Raw genomic sequence first — 25650 nt, forward strand, 5'->3', positions numbered from 1 at the left:
ATTACTTAGCTTCCATGTTCCATGTCGGTACGCTTGCCTTCTTCTTCAAACTGGGCACGTGCTGATCACCATCTACTGTATGTAATACACTGACTATGGATAAGTACCTCATACCACCCCACTTCAAAAGATGCAGACTATTCCTTTGACAGTTGGTGGGCTGTAAAAGCTAGCAATGAAAGGATAAAACAGCACTCAAACAAAGGTTTTATGAGGTAGGAAATGCATTGCATATGTTTATCACCTTAGGGAGACAAGCAGTGCATTTTAGCAAGAAATGTAAGAAAACTGTGTTTGTTGCAAACTCCACTATACCTTTAACCAGAGGCAGATGACTGTTTCATGTCTGCCGTTTGAAGATAGCAACAAGCCGACAATAGCGTAACTCAGGTAGATCTATTTGGTCATGTCGTTAGTTCTCTTAAGGGTAAGAAAACACACCATAACCATTTATCTACGTAAAGCGAGAGAGAAAATACTATATTTCCGTTTTTAAGACCAGTATGACATTTGGACGGTATACAGTTGAACAAGGTGTTATCACAGAAACCCTAACTCCACCGTTACACACACACACACACACACACACACACACACACACACACACACACACACACACACACTGTGCCTCATCAGCAAAGGTTGTTATAGGCCAGTGGCTGTCCAGAGGTCAGATCATTACCAATGCAGCCATGGATCATAGATACAGCCCTCATATTAGTCCTTCCTTCATCATTCCCCTCTGACCTCGTCCGCAGCTGCACCACCTCTCATCTTTATGATGAGAAAATGGCCCAATCCTTCACACTCACACCACTCCCTGTAGACTCAACACAAGTATTCCATCATTATAATTATTTGACCATCCATATCAATTGACACATTTATCAGTGGAGGCTGTTGCGCCATTGGTCACATGCCAAAAAGATGCTGTTAGTCCGGGACCTCAAACCTCTGGAGGCACTGGTGGTACTGACATTTCCCTTAGAGCTCCTCCGAGGTACTTACAAGTCCTCTTGTTGATGGGGAAAGATTTCTATTACTGTCATTGGTTATGTACTACTAAACATTTAGTTGCAGTCAGGTAATGTCAGTTACTGTTCCCGTGGGATGTTATTGACATTTTACTTTACTCTGCTGGAACAGGCTCGCAGAGGTAAAACAGCCACTTCAGAATATTATCAGCCACTGTGTTTGGTGCTCTTATTGGCAAAATTTACTGGAGAATTTAAAATCCATAAAGCTTGCCGTCTTCTTTCAGACAGATTAAATATGAAAATAATATGAAATGAAATAGAAGGAATGAATTGTGAGTTTTTTCCTGCTGAAATTGTGTCTGGCTTTTTTTTTTTTAAATCAGATAGCACAGTGCTTCTGCTGCTGGCAGCGGGAGCTGGCAGGAACAGCTCAAAGCCTGTGAAAGTCAAATGCTGTCTCTTTCACTTTGAGAGAACAATTTTTGAGAATGTGAGCTAAAATGCTAGATGCCTCAAGCATGCTGTACTCCAATTTTTGTCTACAGTACCATGCAGCAATGAAGCCTGAATAATACAGTAGCAGGAACTATTTGTTCAGCTCTAATGTGTAAAAAATGTGAGGCACACGCAGCATTTGTTGAATTAACATACAAATTGCTGATATATTATCTTACGGGTTTTTCCAAATCTAGCAAGACAGCATTTTCCTGTCAGAATGTTTTATATTCTGCACTGCTGTACGGCCTTAGAAGCAGCATGGTGATGTTTTACACTGATGAAATAACCAGGCAGCTTACCAGATTGTTATCACTTCTACTTAGTCACACTGTGCTGAGCACTCATGCATAATTGTGTACATAAGCATTTACCAAAATCTGTGGTGTGTTTAGCAATATTAAGCTGACTCCATTGACTATCCTATTGCCCTTATCGTGATATAGTGAGCATCTAATGTCGACCGGCTTCAGAAAGTAAGAATTTGAGCTCAGCACTTTCTTCCAGGCTTTGGTCGTAACCATGCCTTCTCAAAGCCCAATGTCAGGCCTCTCCTTTGATGTATGGATGGAGGCGTTTTGTTCAAAGGGATAACCTTTTCTGGGCACTTCTTTGAAATGATAATTCACCAGCTTGCTGCAGGTGGAGCTGCAGCTCTCCCGGCAGACAGGGTCAATCAAAGTCAAATGGAGGAGCTGCTCACAGCTTCACCCGAGTAGCCGGTGCCAGTGCCTTGGCTGCAGCTGTCAGCTCTGCCACCGACATAATCCCTACTGCTGGTAAAGGCAGTGAACAAGAGGGATGTCACAGTGGCGAGCAGGTTTTAAGCAGCAGAACGTGGACTGGGTGGTTGTGCTGTCATGATCACGAAGGATCTGGGAATGTTTATGTGTGTTTGAGTGTTTACACAGCTCTGACTATAGATGCCTGTCAGACCTGAGCAGAGTTTTTCCAAGATGCAGGCTGTGTGTACTAGTGGTGAGGGGGACGCAGGTGTGTGTAATTACATCAGTAATAGGGCCTGGATATGGTCCACCTGCCTCAAAGTGAACCCTCTATTCAACCCAGCGCTGCCGACAACAAAGGAGACGGGCACTCACTGATTATGGCTTTGATGATGCAGATAGAAGGCTGTGTTTTATGGGGAGATATTTCTGGCTCTGGAATAATTCGCTGGAATTATTCAATCTGTCTCGAACAATGGCAGTGTACTATCAGCGTATGATCACATGTGCAACACTCGTATGTCATATGTGTCATGTCAGAGATGAATACATCTTAAACAAAACAAACACAAAATGTATTTACGGTGTGTATGTGGGACTTTATGATACATACAGTTCATTATGCCCATATTTTGTGATGGATTGGTGACCTGCACAGGTTCCCCTCCATCCAGTACATGCTGGTGTTTACTCAGCATGACCTTGGTCATAAGCAAGAAAGCAAATGAATAAATAGAGACAGTGTTAATTTTGTATATCAGTCTACTGTCGCTTTTTGTCCATCTGGATGCAACCATTCGGGATCCTGCATGAGCTGGTGCCTCGGTAACGAGGCAGTGCAGGACACAGAGACACAGATCTCCCTTGGGTTTGGGCTCCAGCTGGAGCAGACATGCTAGGGCAACCTGTCCCTATTATTGTTTGTGACAGAATCAAGAAGGAAATGCAAGTAGCAAAAGTGCGTGCGTTGTGCCTGCACGTCAGATTCTGCTGGCAGTGCCCCCAATGTAATTATGGGCATGGGTGGCCAGCTATGACAGCTCATCTGTCAGCCAGCCAATAGGAGTCTGGGGCACCTGGTGAGCCATGCGCCAGAATGATGAGCCACAGATACACACAAATTAAAAATCACATACAGTATTTCATGAAACAAGAAATGTGGGTAAAGGACATGTTCATATTGTGTCATGCTACTCATTAACTCTGTGGCACATGCATCTGCCACAAACTGACAGAGCTAGCCACTCCCAGATCTTGTTTTTCTGCTTTTCACATGCCATGCAAATGAGCTGCAAAGTCGTAGGAGGTTGCACCCCTGGCATTATCATTTTAATTAGTCTCATGATATATTCACAACCCAATTACAACTAAGAGGCATTGGTTTTGAATTGATTAGGCTGGATGAATTTGTTCTGCAGAGTGTTTAAATCATATAATTGAAATAAGATCTTTAACCTTACTTATTAAATATTCCACAGCACAGCACTGGTGTTGACAAATAATGTCTGCACCATTAATTAATGTCTTTACAGTGTAATAGAAACTTTCAGAGTGACTCAACAGCTTTCAGACTATCACATATTTTCTAGGACTCATTGAGGATAAACTAATTAATTGGACATATTTCAAAATATTACGTTGATTTGTACGTAAACAAATACTTCACCCCACAAATGACCATCTACATATCAACTACTCACCCTGTGTTACATTGAATTCATAAAGAAAACATTTTTCTCGCGTGCCTGCAGTGAATGAAGAATCCAAAAACTGCTTGATGAATTAAAGGTACAAGGGTCCATGTTTAACAACAGCAAAACTATTTTAAAGCATCTGTTCAGTCGTTGTCAAAAGTCCTTCTTTCACAAGTTGGCTGAGTCTCAAAGAGCGACAGGTCATGCCAACTACACCGTCTTGCACCTTATTGTGCAGAACACATTTCTGTCAAGACGACCATCCCTCCCATATGCAACCAGGGGACCCAATCATATTGTGCTCACCCTTTGGCAAAGGCCCTCCAATCAGGGATGAGTAATGACTAGGCAGGCTTGCATGCAGTGATCCCAGCTTTCTAATTAGTCTTCCATTAACTTTTTCAACCTTGGCGGCTGCGGGGTGCACGCTCAACACACTCAACACACACCTCGCAGCCTCACACCAAAATATTGTGCGTCTTTTCCTGAATCTAAAATCTTAAATGAAGTATTCAGTAGCATTTTCTATTCTGCAGTGCTATTTAAATCATGCTCACTTTCACCCTAATTGGCCAAAAGAGTGTGCTTTTATATCCTATGGTGCTCATCTATATGATTACACTCATACAGTATAATGCCATTTCGTGTATCATCTTTTCTCTTGTATGTGTAATCATCAATATAAAGCAGTGAGTTTGTGTGTCATCACTAATCCACATGACAGTGAAGAAACGGTGTATTTTACATTGCACATGATTAAAAACGTCTGGTGTGTGTGATTTTGGTTCAGACTGCGATTCAGAAAATTGCTCTCCAACTCCTCATAGATTCTTCGTCTATGGCTATACAGTACTGTAAGTGTGCATGCAAGAGATAAGCCGTTGCTGGTTGACTTTGAAAGAACAAGCTCTTTTAAGTACAGACTGTTAGAATTTAGTTTTACAAAGAAAAAGTCACAGATCACCTTCTGTGTTGTATTTGATTCATTTTTCACCGTTATGAAGCCTTGGCCAGCAGTGTTTGTTTGGATACAGACAGAATGTCAATGTTCTACACTTGAATTTCTGGTTTTTATTTGGCATCCTGGTCTGGCTGATATCTGTCAAAGACCATATGATGTGTTTCTGATCTGTGGAATAAAAGGAGTTGCCCAAGCCTCGTGCAGAATGTGAACATGCTCTAACAAAAACTACACAAAAAGATTGACGGAGGAGAAGGAGAAGGAGCCAGAGAGAAGAGGCTACATGACATGGATACTAAGATTATCCGTTTGGTTTTGTTTTTAGCACAAGTTGTTAACTCCGAGTAATATTTCTCCTTTCCTTTATCATATCAGATGCAACACAGGAGAAGTGGACTCAACATTGATGGTGTCCGTTTCTGTGTGTGTGCGTGCAAACCGGTATTTCTGTGTGTTCCAAAGCATGAATTCATGATTCATCCTGTTTCACAGTGGGCAGTCAGTTTTAGAATGGAGCTCCATAAAAGAGTAATGGAAATTCCTGGGGAGCTGCTGTCCTGTGGCCTTCCAGCTCCCAGTGGTATGCACTATCTTGGCGTATTATCACTTTTCTCACAATCTGTTTGTCAGCGAGCCCACAACTTCAAAGGAGACTTAAAGCTTTCTTTCATATTCTGTCAGGGTTGAGGGGTTGAGAGAGTGAGTCTACATTTTATGAACAAAGCCCTCCTCCCCTCACAAAACATCCAGCAAAATAAAATGTTATCCATCCTGGATGCAGCTCCTAACATTTACTCCAAAGCGCAGATCATAAACTATTAATAGTTATATGTCTGTGTGAACACCAGAAGGGTGCCTCTTTGAATCAGATCCTTGTGTTGGGCAGGGTCAGGAATGGGGGTAAAGCTGGTCAGCTCCTTTTATTCCCCCATAACATCACTATCCTGCATGGAGGAGGATGGGGGGCGGGTAGCCACCATTATGGCTGTTGTGTAAAATTGCCATTATTCAGTCAAGCGATTATCTGCTGCCGCGGTGTGTAATGCATCTCTGTGACTGTGACTGATGCCTGCATATCTAAGACTCCGCTGGAGAAGAGTGAAAGTGAAAGAGGTGACCTCTTTCTCTGCAATCTTTCAAAGGCTCTCCGTATGACTCATTTTAGACACAATATTACAGTATGGAAAGTGTACATAGCCAGTGGATAGATTTAGTGGATAGTTTATGAACCATCAGTAGTCCCCTTGGCTACAGTATGAATTATAACACACAGAATTAAACAAAATCACACTCTCATGAATGCTATCTGTATGATTTGCTAAATGTCACATTGTTGATTAAATAAATAGCACACTTATATATTATTTACATGTACTTATTTGGCGTATGTCTGGACGACTGAAAGTACCAGAGACAATGATGCTCTCCAACGTAATCATCCTCTTGTGCATTTCGGAAAAGAAATCTCTTTAATACTAAATTGAATACTTGAATGATTTTGGCCCTGAGGGTGAAAACAAAATGGTTATCTCTATTTATTTCTACCGAGCCAACAAATAGAAGTAAAATAATTCAAATATGCTGGCAGTTAAATAATATGTAACAATTTGTCATTATAAACTTATTTTCAAGTCTAAGAAACCGTGAGCTTGTTTACTTATTTATTTTTTATTGTTTGCTCTGTTCATCAAATAGAAAGGAACTTCTCTCCTTTCTAATCTGTTCCCTGTGGAGATGCTGATGGCAGCTGCAGTAATGTTGCTAAGTACATGTCCATCTCTGACGCATTAAAATCCGCAACTATTACTCATTATCAGCGTTTCCAGGGGAGGCACACTATGTTTTTCCCGATAATGCTATATTGTGAAAAACAAATTTCTGTTAAAATCATAAATAAAGACAATACATTTTGCTGTCAAAAAACAAAAGCAACTGAGATCTCATACTTATAAAGACTTAATGCTCTTGTTGCAGGAAACAAACTTAATTCTCAATCAATCAACAATCAAACTCATGCTGATGATGACCTGATGTTGCTTTACTGTCCAGGGGATGTGCCCTGTTGAAAAAATATTTTCACAAGCAGCTGCCATTTTCATACCATCTTGTGTTAGACCAGATCCTGTAAAAGGGAAATGTAACACTCTTCTCAGAACAAAAGAGAATAGGCATGTCTAAAAATGTACACAAGATGTGACATTTGTATAATGATTTATAACTTAAGGTTACAGGTTTGGGATTTTATTTTCATACACATATATATATTCCTCATACATAAATATGACCACAATTATAAATATATAAAATCACAAACTAGTGTAACATTGTAATTTGGCAAATCAAAAGACAAATTGAAAGTCTATAACGCATAATACAACATATATAACACATTAAAAGCACCAAAGTGCTGTACAAATTAAAAGGATGACACAAATATATAGCAGTATCACATGTACACAAATATAAAACAGAATAACACCAGTAAGAACAATTACATACGTAAAAAAGATTGTAAAATACTAAAATATTAAAACCACAGTGAACAACCAAAGGCCATTGAAAATATGTTCGTCTTAAGCTTTGTCTTAAAAGTGCCAATGGAGAGGAACCATTTGATTGAGAGTGGCAGGCTATTGCAAAGCTTTGGAGCAGCTACCGCAAATGCACGATCTCCCATACCCACCAGCCTCGATAATGAGACAGTTAAAAGACGTTGATCTGAGGATCCAAGAGGTCGGGAGTTGGAGTAGGGGCAGAGACGTTCAGCACTGTACTGGGGTGCCAGCCCACATATGGCTTTAAAACAATTAAAAGAACCTTAATCCTGCATTTGAATTGTAGCCAGTGCCAGTGCTCATGGCAGCCTTTGCTATGCTGCATCAACAGCAAACCTAAAAGCTTATTTTGTGCACAGGTTGGTTATCTTTACCAAAAAATTAAAGCCAGCGTTGTGCAACAGTGTTTGGAGTGTAAAGCTGCAGATTTCAAAGAATGCACAAATGATTCAGAGCACAGTTGGTAGTTTGGTGGTTAGGGAGCAGCGGGAGCAAATACAGAAAGTCAGGTCGTCCTGAGTGATTAGAAAGTTTGAAATGTGAGTAGGCAGTGAGGAAACAGAGAAGTGACTGGCATTGATCATCAACACCCACTGAGCTATTGAGGTTATGTTGTGCTCAGAGCCTCTGAAATAAAACGGGTTTCACCTTTACAAAGTTTTCTAGACCTTTTTTTCACAAACATACTGTAGAGGACTTGTGTTGTCATGGCAGCCGCTGTATACAGTGCATAGATGTCTTTTCGGCATTGTTTACAAAAAGTGAAGCAGTCACCTCTGCATCTGCCTGTGATCAACATATAACTCATTACTGTCGATGTTGTTGAACACTTGAATGTTCAAGAGCTGACATAACTTTCTCTTACACAACTGCACAGCTATAAAAATAAGAGACCCAGGGTAAGGGGAAGAAATGATTGGCCAGTGGTAGTTCCCATCTTCTTGAGCTATCCAATTTAACAAAAAAAAATTGTCTGTATTGTTTTTTATGACACCGAAACAGAACATAAGTCAATGTCTGTGAAAGGTTTTCAGATTTACAGATGGTCTTTTTGATGTTTCAACATTAAATGCACTTTTTCTTTTCAGCATTTAATTGTCTTTATGATCCTGTGTAGGAGAATTAAACACTTTATTTGCCATTATCTCTTGACGTGTTCAATTTAGGTAAAAGTATTTTCCATTGCTCATCTTTAAAATTGCAGTTTCCTGTCATTGCACTTTGTTTGATACTAAAGCACAGTGCTCTGCTCAAACAATGCACCCATTCAATAATACTTATTCTGATGTAATGTGCTGTAATATTCTCTAAAAAGCTGTCTCAAAGGGTCTAGTTTGTGTGGTCTCGATAGGGAGGGTAACTAATTAGATTTCTGAATGGCAACAATTGTAGCCGGCTGGTGTGGACAATCACCAGATCTAAACCTGTCCAGTTAGTTTTCCCGTCATGTTATTCACCAGAGAGACTTTTTTCCAATAACACTTTTACTCTTCTATTTCTTTTTCTTCCTGCACAGATCACACGGGTCATTTTCTGTGTCTTCCTCGAGACTGATTTTGCCATCTACAAGAAGAAAATGTCTGTCATATTTCCAGGTATGTGTCTCTACCTCCAGTTGAATAGACTGCATATCAGTACCATATCATTACATATCCTGTGTTACCCATTGCTGTTTTGAGTTGAACTAATGGATAGATGAATGATTTATATGCTTTTGTGTGATATGTGATGTCACCACCTACCTAACTGACCATCTTCACAAACCCAGGCAGCTTTGCCACATTGTTTATCCTAGAAAACATCTGCAGCTAGAGATATGTTGTTTCTGGAAGTAGTATGAGGACCTGTCAGGCTTAGGTGACACCTTCAAATGCAAACACAGTCAATTCTCCTGCAAAGCCATTTTCAGAGATTAACAGTTAGAATTAATGCTGTCAGTTGGTTAAACAAGTGTCAGGTTCTTTATGGATTGCCTTAATAGGATTAGAATAGTTAGACTTCTTGTCAACAAACCAGCAAGCTGATACTTTACATAATTGTTGATATTTTGATGAGACTTTATGTCAGATTTGATTGACTGTAATAACGGTCTGCGGCAGTGAATGTCTCCTGCAGGAGCTAAAAAATTCAGGGATGCATAGCAACTGCTGATCGTCCTTGGTTACTGCTCCTCAATTCTATATGTGAAATAAACAAACATCCATTAACTCCTACTCCTTCTTTCTTTTCTGTCTCTCTCTCTCAATTCCCTCCCCCCTTTCACGCCATCATCTTTTTTTGGGGGGCTGGGAGCAGTCACCAACTCTGATGGGGGCTCCACGGAGAATTGAGTTTAATAGCTGGGGAGCTGAAGGAGGCTGGCTGGCTTCACCAGCCTAGCATTACCTCCCATTTACCTCACTTTTCCCTCCCCACCTCCCCAACGGAATACCAGCTCTCAGGCCTTCATCTCGCTGCTCCCAGATGGAGAGTGTTTTGTTCCCCCTGCGCTCCCCGTCATCTGTCCCGCTCCCCGCCCAGGCTCTACCCTGAAAGATTACATTCTGGGGAGAGACCTTAATTATAATGCCTGCCCCTGTGCACCCAGCACCCGTCTCATCATATTAGTGCTCTGAGATGAGAATCTGGAGCTGTTGTTCTCCAGTTATCACTCTCGCCATTTACAAGTGCTGTCAGCGGATAAATGCCCTATATCTCTATCCACGACTGGGAACAGAGTGGAGACAAAACAACAGGCTCTGTGCGTGCCACAAAGGGAAATCAGAAAAGTTCTGGAGAGCCACATTATTAGAGGATAACTCTTTAAAAACTATTGTTTACCATCATGCAATGAGTTGCTAATGAGGGAGGCAGAGGCCAGCCTTTGATTAAATGTGGGGTCGTTCCAGAAGGCTACCACAGCACGCATCATGATGCCAGCCCGAGTGCTTTTCCTCATCACAGTGTCTCACCTGTCATGTGCCCTCTGACCTCTAGGGTCAGAGCCACCTTTATCACTGCTCTGTGTGCATGTGTGGGCTGGAGAGGATATTAGTTCCATTATAGATCAAGTGGCTAAATAAGTGTGACATTCCCACTGAGGGTCATAGTCTGGAATGAGGTTGACGTGTTTGTTTGTTTTTTTTACACATGTTCGCCTACACCTGCTCCAGTCTTTCACCTCATGTGTTCATTCAAAGCTTTTACCGTCATCTCTCTATGAAAACAACAGCTCGTTTAAGATGTTCCATGAGGATGATTCAAAGATAACATAATTACTGGTGCTGTGATCGTAGACTAGACGCTAAGGTAAGGGAGGGAATTCGTATATTTTATCCATCAGGCTGCAACACGTAGATGAGTTTAACAGTAGGTGTGCTTTAAAGAAAGAAATGCTGATTGGTATGATTGCACCATGTAGGGAATGCATAACCCCGTAGTGTGAAAAGACGTGCATTTAGCCTGCGCAGAGTGGCAGTAGTGAATCAGAGGCTGTGAATTAGCTCTGCAGGTGTGCTCATACGCTTTCTGAACATCCCATCATCCTCACTGCTAGAGACAGACAGTCAGGTAGATCTTGCGGCAGCGCTGACTGCATCACACAGAGGCCTGAGACCATTCTGTCTCCTGCAACATGCTACCGCTTTTAATAACCCTCTGTCACGTCGATCCCCCATATTCTCGCTCCCTCTCCTCCTCACTCATTCTCACTTACAACTCTCCTTGTTCCCATGTCACTGAGCCATTACCTCATCCCTCCACTTTCTATCAGTCTTCCTCATTATATCAAGGAGAAGCTTCTCCACTGCCTCCTCTATCAGCAAGCTGTTAAGCAGCCGTCGTGAATAGTGGCCTTGATCTCTCTGTAATTTGTATGTGTGGCCGAGTGAAACTCAAGATCTTCCCTGTGACATCGGTTTCAAGCTTGTCTAGAGCTGAGAATAGGCACAATAGATTTTTATTGAAGTCTTACTATTCTCATTTTTCATTGTATAGCTGCTTTCCTCATATTCAAGCAATCTGTCAAGTGACAATGACTGGAGCAGGAACATGTAAACAGGACATTTGCATACAGGAAATTGCTTTATTACAATGTGCATTCCCACAAGCTGTCACTATGAGAGAGCCAAAATATGGTTACATCTCTGCAGAAGAGGGAAACTGAAAAATGGCCTGTGCTGACAAGAATACTCATGCACATCAGCAAACAGGCACACCGGACAAAGACACATACATATAAAACAGGAAGTAATACCGAAGTCGAAACTATTGAATGAATATTACAACATTGGCATCACAGTGAAAAAATAGAACAAATGACTGTGGATTCTTTACCAGAGGAGCTGCTGTTTGATGAGCAATAGGGCTGTCAATGAATATTCTACATATAATTATATATATATTTTTATTTTTTTTTAAACATACATTTCACTGTGAATATTACAGCAGCACTGCTGTGGCTTTCTGCATCACAAGTTCACGCGTAGGCTAGGCCTAGGCTGCTGCACTGACGCAAGCAGCAATCTCCAGGGCTGAATAATCAATGCAAAGTGCAAAAAACTGCAGTTCCATGAATGGCCACTTGGGGCTGGCTCCAAACGCAAGTCCCATATGATAATAAGCCAGCTTTAAAGCAGAAATAAATATGTTTACAGCCTGGTATAAAAAACAGTTTTGGTCTCAATTACTAATTTCCCCGTTCATGACATCTGCACAGGAGGGGAATTTTTACAGAAGTCACCTGTTTACATTTTGTTAAGGCATGGCTGCTTTGAGAGACATGCTGTCTGCGAGGGGTCACCACAGTCCATATATCCGAGTGACATCTTGCTCCTCCACAGCTCCACCCTCTTGTCCAAATAAAGTCACCTGGCATCTGGCTCCAAAAATCCAAGATGGCATTGGCCAAACTGCCAAACTCAAGGTTTTAAAATGGGTGACATCACGGTGGCTGCGTCCATTATTTTTATACAGTCTAGACAGTAAATTTACTGCATGACCGGAGTCACACAACGCGACTTTCACTGATTGAAAATGAAATGTTGGTTGAGCTGAACGAGCAAATAATTCAACAACAATGTACCGTATGGTAATGATGGCAGAGAAGTCAGCCGTAGAGAGTGATGTGCACTCAAAGCAATCTAAAGGCTCAATTTGGAAATACTTCAAATTCAATCAGTAGACCGGAAAATTGTGGAACTTTGAGATAAAGATGTATGTAAGCTATGTAAGCTGCAGTTAGCCTGCCATTCAACACTTGCAACATGAGGGCACATCTTGAAAATATGCCTACAAATGAGCATGGCTAGATGTCCGGAATGCCACCTCTTATGGACGTAATAGATATTCGAATGGTTTGAGCCTACATGTTTTGCCAGAGGGAATAGTCAAATGCAATATTTGACCAATTTCGACAGCCCTGATGAGCAAAGGTCTTTTTTAATGTATGAATGTATGCCAGCTCATATGTTTTCTAAAGGAGGCCTCTCAAACACACAAATACTAAAATATGCAAATAGACTAACAAGCTAATACACACAGCAACTATACGTAAAGCTTTTGCCTCAGTGGTACCATTCACCATCCATTACCCACCTCGACAACTGAGCTCATAACCAGTGATATAATGACCTATTCATTACATTGAAAAGCTATAAACTGTATACATCTCAAAGGTGCTATGACAGCCTCTCTATCTGGTTAAGTGGACCATCAGTGTTTGAATCATTTGAAGGAATAATACGCGCACCTAGAGACAGCAGCCGGAAAATTTCAAGGAATTACCATGGTTGCACTTATAGGTTCTTTTTTTCTAGATTAAGTATAATCATTAATTGACTGTGTTTAATCAATGCAATGCAATCATATGACATGAATCTATTAAGTATTCAGTTTGGTTCATAAATCGTGATTGACCACATGCTTGCCTTGGCACGCATTATTTGCGAGCATGGAAGCAGTCAGCCAGCTGTGGTTGTAGAGAGTAAAAGCATGTTGAAATTGATTCTGGGTACACTTCTTCACTAATATGATCCGGGTGGCTGCCCACAAGCTGGGCTCCATCTCTTCTTCCCCTCAATCAGCCACAGTGCTGACAATATTAACACAGCCCACAGATCTGCAGGGGCTGCTGCATTCTCCCCAACTGTTTCACTGACTTTCCGATTGACATTTGTTTACATGGCTCTTAATACACTCCATACTCCCAGTCCCACAACCCACACACCTACCACACAGATGAAGCATTCCCTCAAACCCCCCACTGCTTTGGAAGATGTAAAGCTGTGATATGGACAAGCTTCTATCATACCCATGTAATATGTGGACAGAGGATATGAAGGGCTACGGGAACTCCAAGAGGGGTGTAAATGAAGTCTGTGTTGCTCTCATGAGGCTGTCCCTCGGGGCAGGGAAATGAGAGGACCATGGTGTGTTAGTGATGTGATTGTCAAAAAGCACAGTGGCTCAGAGACTCTCAGTCAGCTTTGGCAGATATGAGGATTCAGTTTAGCTTATCACATGTGAAAATGCTCACATGCATGTGCATAAATCACAGACATGAAAAAAATGTACATATACCTGGTTATCGATATGTAGAGTATTGGCTAAACATGGATACTTCCTGATAATATAGAGATTTAGAACTTGCTTGCGGTACAGTTTGAAACTTTAAAGCTAACTTTGTCTGAACCATCCCTCACATAATGCCAAGCTGTTCCAATATGTGAGTACAGAAAAAAAGTTACTTGGAGGAATAGTTCTTTTACTTTCTTGTCAAGAATTTGATGAAAAGATCAATATGTCTTTCCAAGATTTAGATGTGAGGATCGATACCACTGTGAGACAGTTTGCTAAGCTTAGCATAAAGACTTGAAGCAGGGGGAACAGCTAGACTGGCTCTGTCTAAAGTACAAACAAAGAATGGCTAAAAGCACCTCTAGAGCTCACGTTATACAGACCAAACCGGCACATAGGAGTACTTCAAACATCAAGGCTCCCCCCTCTTTGGGGGTTGGAAAACCAAAGTTTCTTTAGATGTCAACGTAATTTGACGTGTTTGGATTGTAATTTTGATACGTTTGTATGCATTTATTTCTTGTCAACCAAACTTTTGTTTGATAGACATCAATAATTGTTTTGCCACCTTGTCTGAACCTGCTCGTTTGTGATACCTTAACAAATGAAGGTTGATTGGCGTCATGCCCCCTCAGTCTTCCCCCATGCAATTCGATCAATGACCAACACAGTGACTGTATATTGCTGAGGCAGACATTGACGCATATTCGATCTAATTATAAGGTATCATGAGGCTGACCGTTTCTGTAAATAATCAACCTGTTAGTAGCCAACTAATGTGACGACAATGTGATGCTGCTGTACTGTATGAATGTACTGTCACCAGCATTGTTTAGCCATTTACCTCACTGCCAGTGAAAATTCTACTATCTTGTGGGTGCTTCAAATCTCATGTGAAAGCTTTGGCATTTTCCTGTTTTTCTCCATATGTCACAGTGCATTTCCTTCCCCCAGAAGAGGGCGCGGCCTTGGCGATGATGGTCCGGTCTGTTGCGTTACATTTTTTGTTTAATCTGTACATAAACCAAAGTGGAAAAACAAGTTGTAGTTGTACAGGGTTTGATGTGCTGGACCATTTCTTGGCCGGGCGCAGTGACTTTCTGGATTTCTGTCATGGCTGTGAGGTTGCCAAGCAACCAGTGGAGAAGCCAGGACATATAATGTTAATTAGCGAGCTTTTGAGCTACTGATGCTCTAGTTTCATATTTAGCACACAGACATGAGAGTGGCATTGATCCTCTCATCTAACCCTCGGAAAGGAGACAAATGAGTACTTTCCCCAAAATGTCAAACTATTGAACAGCTGATAGTTTCTCATCTTTTTCATATAATAATAGCTTTTGTTCATTCAAAGATCAAGCAATCCCTCGTGTGAATCTCACCGCACCATTGTGTTGTCTTTACCCCTAGAAGGAAAAAAGGAAAGAAATAAGGGTGTCATATATTGTTATTCTAAACTACGTTACATACATTTCCTGTGCTGACAGCAGTGTGGTGGTAATAATGTCATAGCATGTGGCAGTAGCTGAGACATCCCATGTTTCCATTCTTGCACTATTGTTATACTGTATCAGTGGGCCCGTGCTTTGTTTCCCCAAGCAAGGTTAGATTAATGCACTGTACCCTTTTATTCAGTGTTATACAAAAGAAAAGTCTGTCGCTGGATCCACTGGGAGCTCTGATGGTTACACTTCTACAGAACAGATGACAACAGCCTTTCATCAAAGCTAACTCTTGCCTTTGCTTGTTAACCAAAGCGCAATCATTGCTCAGACTCATGCACAGCCATACACATAGTCAGAGATGTGCCCTCACACATTGGAACATGCATATTAAAACGTAACCGCACACATGCTTTACACAGATTTATGTATATAGTGTATAGTGGCATGACTCAAAGAATGTTGGCATGCTGAGATCTGAGTGTGTGTTTGTGTGATGGGAGCCAGGATCTGTGAGCAAGCATCCCCAGCTCCTCTCTCCCCATCTCTCACACTGCAGCTCCTCCTGAAGCAGCATCCAGCGGCTCCCTCTCATCTCCCACTGTGCAACTCAACTCATCCACCCAGAAACACCTTTGGTTCACACAGTCTGTCTCGCACAATAGACATATAGAGAGAAGAAGAGAAAATCAAAGGGATTTTTTTTTTTGAAGGCACAGTTGTCCACCCCAGCCTGCAGTCCTTGTAATTTGAGGAAATAGGAGGTTTTGTGCCATTTATGCTGAGCCTACCAGTATAGGTTTAATTGAAAAAGAATGTCTCATGAATGTGACCCCCTGAAACACACACCCGCATGCACAGTCATTTGGTGTAATAACTCACTAGATCCAAGGCCGTCTGGTGAAGGAATCGAGGGAGGCTGTGAAGGGTAAGATCTGGGGGCATGGCAGCTGGTTTTGAAGGAGGAGGTGAAAGAGTTTCAACAGCAGGCTTTTAGGCATGTGAATGAGATGGGTTTTTCTTTTTGTACCAAAAGAATAATTCATATTTCAATCACATTCTGAGCAAACACTCCAGGTTTTAGTTTCAGTGGTTGACTGGTTTAAGCAGAGTACACAGCAGTATGGCATCAAAATATCTGTGCTCTAACATTATAATCAAGGAGACGAGCTGTATCGTACAATATAAAATAGCATGGTTTGACACGCTGTCTTTCTCCCCTCTGCCAGACAATGACATGGAGGTTACAGAGGAGCAGCTGAAGGGAGGTGAGTGACAGAATATTTCATGGTTGCCTTTTCACCTTAACACCTCCATTAAAGCACACAGAGGCTGAGTGAGTGGCGTAGCTTCAACTGGTGACAGTGATTTGCCAGGTTTTATGCAGCAGATGAAATTGAATGTTTATTCATTTGGTGACAAGTTGAATCCCGGGCCTGACACATCGCAGTTAAAAATACTCCATGTCAGGTACATTACATTACAAGAGCTTATATCCACAGCTAATTCCCAACACCATTCTCTTCATCCGGCTTACGGGCACAATGCCTTCAGACCACCTAAAGCGAGTGACAAAAAAACAGCAGAGCAGCATCCCTCCGCAGCATGTGCCAGGCGGTGGCACAAACACAACTGTCAGCGCATAATGCTTTTATCACCGCACCATCTTGGCACACGGCCTGAAACTCCCAGATACTACTTATCAGGATAAACTATTGACATTTGTCTGTGCGCTGATGTCTGGACTAAGCAATGGCTTGAACAGAAAGCCTAATGGAGGTGTGTGTATTATTTGAATAGGGAGAACAAAAGAGTTGAGCAGCAGTCAATTATTTTTCTCCTTAGACAAAAAAAAATCATTTTTATGAAATGTTTGATGAAATGTACTGCCTGTAGCAGTGTTCTCCAAGGTACAGTAGGCCTAAGAAAACACCTGATGGTGAGTTTTCTTTACGAGTATGAGGGGATCTAATGGCTTTGGCCCTTGAAGACGTCATAGTACACGTGCGACCAACTAAGCAGAGAGCAATGTTAGTTTTACTGTCTGTCGAAAGGAAGTGTTCAGATTACCGCAGATGTAGAACCCAGGGTGCTATCAAAATGTTTTTCCTCCCAAAGTTACCCCCATGATTTGCCAATTACACGCATCTGTGTTTTCAATGAGATTCCATTTTGGGTGAACATAAAAGGGCTGTTTTATAAGTGCACTGTAAAATGTGATATTCCAGAGTGAAACAATGTGCACGTAATGGCTAAATCATAAAGACTTGGCTGAGAGGAACTGCATTTGAGAGTTTGTCCTGTTGTTAGCGCCTGAGCGACTACGCTGTTTTCTGTCGCGTTTCTCACCAGCTATTTTACACTGCATACTCCATAATAACATAGCACCAGACCACATCAAGCCAACTGGAAAAACCCCTGATAATTCGTAGCTCTGTTGTATCATCATGCCAGCCCTGCCCCGGTCCAGTTTGGCCTTGTTTGATGGGCCTCTGCGTCGGTGCCAAGGACTGGCCTTTTATTCAGCTCCATCAGCCAGAGTTTGAATCAGTGCAGCCTGGAGCCTATTCAAAGGTTCGAATGACTGCCATTCTCACATGGAATGATGCTTTTGTCTCAGACTGTGCTCTGGAGTTGGTCTCAAAGCCTCACATTCTTCCCTTTCTCTCCCACAGGAGTCATTTTTTTTGTCAGGCAGGTATAAAACAAAACAGTGTAAGAGCCATTGAGTTCCCCCATAGGCTCGTGTAGCGTGGTCGGCCGATGCAGAATGGCCAAGTTAGAATAATCACTGCTGGGATGAGTTTGGCTTGCCAAAAGTCTTTCACCGTCTCTCATCTAGCAGTTCAAATTGACAAGGAATCACGCCCTTCGCATCCTGATGCCGTTGGGGGATAACGATGTGTCACTCCCCCGTCTGTAAATCACCATTTATTTTTGTTTATTTATAGATAACACACCGCCATCCACGAAATCCACAACCAAGGAAGAAAGTGAAGACAGTAACAGAGGTAAGCCTATTTGTGAGTGTGTGTGATTGCATGCATGTGTGTTTGTTTGTATTTTATTCATGATGACTGCATGTTTTGGACATGCCAAGTAGCTAGTGGAGGAAACAATGCACATTGATATGTGTTTACATATTAATTTGTTTTGTGTGTTTGAAGTAATGGAGTGTGTTCTTGGTCGGTAATCTCTTGCTCTCTGGTGCCAAGTTCCTCTTTGGGGAAATGAATACAAGATGAAGCTTGGTCTTTTTTAAAAGAATGTTTTCTTAGAGGCAAACTTGTTTAAGAAGCCATTATCTGGCTATTCTGCAGTTTCAGCCCCTTTGGATGTGTAATATTGAAACAGTTATAGGCTTCTCCGATACGATGGACCAAAGATAATTAGATTCTTACACTGGAGGGTGTTAGTAGGCAATTAAAATCGTACACCATCCATTTGTCTTCAAGCCTTAAGGTTGCAGGGAATTTTTGAAGATAGCAGTCATGGTTGTTTTCTTTGGGGAAACGGGTCCTCGGCTGATTGTGAGAGGCTGGACTAGATAGCACAGACACTTCAAGGGCGTCAATACATTCTGCGTTGTTAAACAAAGCACAATAAGTCATTTCTCCCTGCCTATTCAACATACCTTTCTATAATCCACAGCAGTAATTCAATATGATTCACAAATTCAATCACCAGCATTAGGAGGGCATAAGTATTTTGTAATAATCTTTATAAATCCTAATTTATCAGGCCCGGCAGCTTAATAGTAACTAATCCATTCACAAAAGGCCTTGGCACAGCTTTCTAGCATGGGAACACTCAGTCCTTGAGACAACCTCTCTCACAGGAAAGGAATGAAATGATTTTGTACTGCCTGCACTGTAAAGGTTAGGTCTGGTTCAATGTAGCACATAGGAAGGATTAATCATAGAAAACACTCAGATGTCAAGATAGCACAGAGCAGAGGAAACATGAGCTCCAAAAACAGACTGTCATATGTGAGAGACAGACACAAGATGCCTGGGAGTCTCTACAACCTCTGTACACCAGTGTTTTAACAAAAACACACTATTTTTCACCATCTTGTCTATAGAGCCAGCAAAGCAGGTCACCTATTTGGTATGGTCGATATAATATGTGGAGCACTTTTTAGAATAAATTATGCTGCAGCACAGTTGGTGGAGTGTGTCTGTCAATATGCCTCAGTGCGATCCATCACATCCATCACTCTCCTCAGGGGGATTCACTCTTCTCAGTCCATGGGTCAGATATGAGGGTGTTTTAGCAACGGCACATGATGAAGAGAAAGCATTCTTTGAAAGGTTTTCTCCACTGCTGTTCCACGATAAACACACTGGTTAGTGGACTAAAGGTAATTATAGGGCTGTTCTGTCCCACACACAGCAACTGCTACTACTGCAACTTCACACGAGTAAAATGCCTCTTCTGCCTCAGTGGGCTGAAAGAAGAAAATAGTAAAAAAGCATACAATTAACACAAATACCCAACTATGTAAAACAGCACATAACCTGTGGTACAACTAACCATTCAATCAAGACAGCAGCTTCTCCATCTTATTATATAAACATCAAAGCATGCCTCATATTATGTTACTGTGTATTTTCTTATTCTACTTTTTTGAATGTTAATATACTATGTATTGCTTTTGTCACTTTGTTCCTTGTCTTTTCTAAACACTTATGGCTCATAAATCTTTAATAAATGTCCTACTTTCATGAGACTTTTCAATCTTCAAGTATTATTTAAATTCACTTCACCCCGTACATATTTTCCTTTTACCTGTTGTGCTGTTTCTCAATCTAGATTGTTTTGGTGTGAGTTGCAGATGGTGCCATAGAGATGTCTGCCTTCTCTCAAATATAATGGAGCTAGATGGCACTCAGCTTGTGGTACTCAAAGTGCCAAACTCATCAACAATAGCCTCTTTTCCACCAACATTTCCAGGAACTTTTATTACCAGGAATTTGTTTACCTGGGTAAAAGAATTCCTGGTAATCTGCGTTTCCACCACACCTCAAAGCTCCGGAAAATGTATTCAAATTAGCATGATGACGTAGCTGATTCGGCGTGTGCCCTGTATTTGGCTCCACCAGCTTGTTTACTGGTAACATAGTGCTGGTAGAGAGAGTTGGGGCTGTTTGTCTCAGCCAGCAGCTAAGTTTAAAAGTATTTTACGATACACTTACAGTAACGAGTGTAGCTGCCGTTAACTTGACTCATTTTCAAGATCCCCTTCACTTTGTTTCCACCGCGGCCGCTCGGTTGTTCACCGGTTACCGTGTCGCATCAGTGTGTGTGTGTGTGTGTGTGTGTGTGTGTGTGTGTATGTGGAGGAGTTCAGCGCCAGCACAGAGCGCAGAGGAGAACCGATACCGTTAGCACTTATCAATACGGTCTTTGATAATTTAACCCCAGGGCTAATTTAGTACCGGGTTTCAGTACCCATCCTTAATCAAAACACAAACAAAGTGAAGCTTGTAGAAACAAAATAAAGTTTGCAGCGGCTGCCCGTGCCAGGAAGTGCGGAACGCTGCAAGTGTGTGTTCCACCAATCAGCGTTCTTCAGCAAACAGCCCCGCCCCTCAAGACTTCCGGGTAATCTGAAAAGTCCTACCCCCCTACTAGGTACTTTTTTCAGGGAAAGTTTGGGATTGAGGGAAAGTTTTTTACCCGGGTAAATTTCGGTGGATTTTCAAAATCCCAGGTAATTGATAAAAGTCCCTGCAGTGGAAAAGGGGCTTATGTCTCTTTCCAGAAACCATGACCTGGTTACTCAAGATAATCCACAGACCTTGTTGTGAGCAGTTTCTTGTCGAAACTATTTTCTTCCTACTGAACTACATCTGCCAACCATATTATCATGCAGAAGAAATAGTGCATCTACTGCTGCCTCACCTGGCACCACTGAGCTAGCTAATGTTGCTAATGCTACAGCTCAGCCGAGGAGGACGGCTTTAATGTTCACCACTTTTGCTGTCACAAGCGTCCCGTCTATGACTACGTGTACGCTTCCTTCTGCACAATAATAACAAAGTCTGTGGATTATCTTGAGTAACTAGGTCAGGGTTTCTGGGAAGAAACATTGCTGTTGTGTTTTTCAAATGTGTCTTTTTTTCTTTTGGCACTTTGAGCCATCTATTCCATTATATTAAAGAGAAGGCAGACATCTCTGAGGCCGATATCTCCAACACTCAGCAACTTACACCAAAACAAAATTTAGATTGATTAAAAGCACTACAGGTAAGAAGAAAAATGTGTATTTTTGCTTTTGGGATGAACTGTCCCTTTAAGACCAACACAACAGGGGAGTTGTTCAGATTTGAGAAACAGTATTTCAACTCTTCTTCAAAAGAGGCCAATACGCGATCCCTCGTTAACTACAAACAACCCTCGAAGTGTATTTGCAAAAGAGGGTCACAGATTAACTGTGTGTGTGTGTGTGATGAGCTGTGTTGTGATGTAATCCACATGAAACATAAGCACAGCATGCAGATGCTGCGAGCTATAGAAAGAAGAAAGACAAGAGTGGGAGAGGGTGGGTGAGACACAGAGACGAATGTTGGCACAGAGGTCCAGGGTGGAGAACAGTCTCTTTAGAGTACACCTGAGTTGGCAGGCAGCCCCACACTGTCTATTATTTGATATCAGATTGGTATTAGTGAGATTAGTGGATGTCACAGGGCACAGTAACATGTGAACATTGCGCCAGGAATCAATGCCTGGCTGGGTCTGTTTGCCTGGCATGCTCGAGCTTTCTGGGAAAGATTTGAGGAAGAGAGGGGGAGATGGTGAAAGATGGCACGGAGCGTGGATGGACATGCAGATTAATAACGCTATGTGTGGACAGACAGTGAGCCTCTCCACGGGATGCCGTCTTTTACACCGTGGCACCCCGTCAAGCATCGCCCACAGGCACACTTGCACTTTACTAGCACACACACATTTCACATGCAAAAGGTCTTTGAATGATAGCTGTTGGTCATCTCAGAGCCCTTTTTCCTTTACACATGTCTCATGAATTTTTCACATTTCCCTGTTTTTTTAATCTTTTTTGTCCTTTGCTCCAGTTTGCTTTAATGGAAGCAAAAGGAGACAGGGCTGGGGGAAGAGATAGAGCATAGCTTGGGTGTGTGTGAGTGTGTGTGTGTGTGTGTGCAAGTTAACTTGTTCACATTCCTATTCATTCCTAAACATGAGATACTGCTTTTACCTCCTAGGAAATATCATCTGTAGTTGGTGTTTACTCAACGGTCATGCAAGTAGGACACACAGGGAAGGTTGCATATCAACATCTAAATAGTTTATGTATTTCTGATACTGTGCTCCTGAATCTGATGTTGACATAAATAAATCATTTAAGTGTGTGTGAGACTAACATTTTATTCAGGAAAAAAACACCACAGCGCTGTCGCTCATTCAACACGAGTGCAGGCGAGTGTCTAAAATTGCCTTTTAGTCTCTACTATATTTCTGAAAGTGGAATTTACGGGAGTATTAACACTAAAAGTCGTGAGGTGAGGACTTCGGCTGGAGCCCTTCTGTGTGAAGTATGGTAGACCCTGACTCACAGAGAAGGCTCTACAGTACAGTGAGGACTGGGTAGGAAAGCTGTGACAATGCTGCCACCTGCTGTTTGGAGGACATGAGTGAGACTTGAGGTGCTGGTTGGGATTTTACTTCGTGAGAGAGAGACACTGTTGTAATTGAACTTAACTTGGATCCATTATAAAACACATCTGCCCTACATAGAATCTTTTGTTGTCTCATTTGTGTGTGAGTGTGTGTGTGTGTTTATCCACAATCTGTCCCTTAACATCCTTTATCACAAATTGAACACTGTTCCATTCAATAAGCCAAATACGAATGATCAAATAACAGGGAGGAAATTACATCCAGCCTTTTGTCGTATCTGATATATTGTTGTTTGGGATCACTTTAGACAGATACAGCAGCCATGCATAATTTTTAAACGCAGAAGAAAGGTTTAGGGTGACCTCATGACCAGCGAGGCATTCATCTTAACCTGCTTTTCCCAATGAAGTATTCTTTTCAGCCCTGTCTGTGGCTCCATCTCAAAATGCCAGTCATGATTAATCGAAAGGATTGCCATCTACTGTGTGTCACCAGCGTTCTGCGTGATGGACAGAGGCACTTGAGTAAAACATGCAGCACTGGTAGAACTGGCCTTTTCCCCATTTAATAGAGGCTGGCATTTTTATTGTTCTGAGTGCAGGGCAAAATTGCAAAGATATGAAAAAATGGTTTCTCTCTACAGCTTGTTAAAAAAGCAATTATAGAAGCTGCACAATAGCCATTGTATAGCATGTTCCCTTATTGGTGTCATGGCTTTCATTTACTCAATTTGTCCCAAATGTCATTGGTTTATTTGTGTGTCTGTGTGTGTGTCTAAGAATATGCGAGAGTGAGAAAAGGGGCGAGGAGGGTGGGGGTAACAGATATGATGCAGGGATTAAATTTGTTTTATGTTCAACTGAAATCTGTCTTTGGTGTATACACTGGACACATTTTGACATGTTCTTTGGGTAGATTAGTTAGGCAGATACTTTCATGACAATTTAAGGTTGGTTAGCCAGTATGATGTCTGTATGTAGGCTACAGTATGATGAGTGTCATTCTTCAGTGTAGAAAACAAGGCCCCCTCGTCAAATATTTTTTCATGGATTACATGAAACATGATACTTGTAAGCATCATGTTAATAGTTCAAGTTCACAGTATAGTAGTGATACCATCCACTATGTGGATAGTACTATATTCACTATACTATAATATACGATACTATACTACAATCATTTGCATGGTAAACAGTACAATGTTACCTGCTAATGTCAACATGCTAGCATTGTCACTGTATGCATGCATTTAAGTACTGGGTTTCCTAAACATTCATTTATTTGTGGCGGGCTACCACGATTAAAACATATGCTGCCACATTCCACAATTCGGTTATTATTTGCTCCACAGATGGAGAGCCCAGGCAGAGCAGCAGAACATCAGACGCAGTGAAAAGTGAAACTTAACTTTCAGTGCGGTGGTTCTAAAGTTTCCTGTCACTAACAAACAGCTGTTTCTCTCATATATCAATCTGATCTGATCTGATCAGCTGTGATCGGCTCAACTAATGAGTTATTCACCCCACAACTCAAAACTCCACAAATGCTGCTGAATGGAAAAAAGCAAAGTTCTGCTTGCGCTGCCTTCAAGTACCTGCAAAAATTTCCAAATTTAGAGAGGGGACACAGACTAATACAAGGACATACACTGAAGCATGCTAATGTTAGCATTTAGCTCAAAGTACTGCTGTGCCTAGCTACAGGCTGATAGAGCTGCTAGCATGGCTATAGACTCCTTTAAGGCCCAGACACACCAAACAGACATCAAAGAACTAGTGGCTCAAAGACTGACTGTTGTGTCACCTCACATCGCCTGGGTCACGGACACAAAGTTGCACTTGAACACACTGCAAAGACCACAGCCAATGGCCAACTAGCATGTACATTCTGCGCCTGCCTGAGAGGAAGTAACTCAAAACCAGCAGCTGGTGGTAGTCTCTTGATTTCACCCCCTCTCGATTTTAGCAGTTTACTTTGTTACTTTGTTTACTTTCCTCACTTCCATGGCACTTCTCACGCACTGAGCTCAACTGCCAGTTGATTTTTCTCACTGATTGGCTTTGCCACCTCTGATGCCTAATCAACATGCTTAATTGGCCGAAAACAGCCAACAAGGGCCAACTATTGCCAATGATACGGGGCACACTCCAAAAACAAAGGTGGCAGAAGCTCAGATGGCCCACTGTCGGCTTTATGTGTCAGAGCCCTTACTCTGGATCCACTCTTTGTACCTAGTTCCTACTGATACACATTTGAAACACTTTATATTAAAACAGTAATACTTCTGTAACCCTTCAACAACTGAAGTTCAAAGCTGGCAATGTAAGACAAGTAAAGCTAATAAAGTAATTGTTGTACTTCAAACAAAAGGAGTTGTTATTTGCGAGTGCAGTAGTAGGTTTCCCTAGCAGTACCTTAGACCATGGATAGAATACACTACGTAAAAAAAAACACATTGTGAATGTGAGGCAAGTGTAACAGGGGACAGGAAGTAAACATTTTAAAATGTGGTGGCAGCTCTCACAAGATGAATCCTTTGCCTAGAGATGAACAGTTTGTGATCATCAGTATGACTGGTGGCGTTGCTTTTCAAATTTGAACG

General features: G+C 41.7%; 1 protein-coding gene across 3 annotated transcripts in view; it reads left to right on the top strand.

Moving 5' to 3' along the window:
- macrod2 (mono-ADP ribosylhydrolase 2) overlaps window positions 1-25650 on the top strand; it is a 468001-nt gene that overhangs the window by 413941 nt on the left and 28410 nt on the right. For all 3 annotated transcript variants that reach the window (XM_050070646.1, XM_050070648.1, XM_050070649.1), the window contains exons 9-11: window positions 8924-9002; window positions 16634-16672; window positions 18356-18415. In XM_050070646.1, the coding sequence (XP_049926603.1) occupies window positions 8924-9002; window positions 16634-16672; window positions 18356-18415 (178 nt within the window). The remainder of the gene's footprint in view (window positions 1-8923; window positions 9003-16633; window positions 16673-18355; window positions 18416-25650) is intronic.

Source organism: Epinephelus moara, chromosome 19 (genome assembly GCF_006386435.1).
Source record: "Epinephelus moara isolate mb chromosome 19, YSFRI_EMoa_1.0, whole genome shotgun sequence".
NCBI classification, from domain to species: domain Eukaryota; kingdom Metazoa; phylum Chordata; class Actinopteri; order Perciformes; family Serranidae; genus Epinephelus; species Epinephelus moara.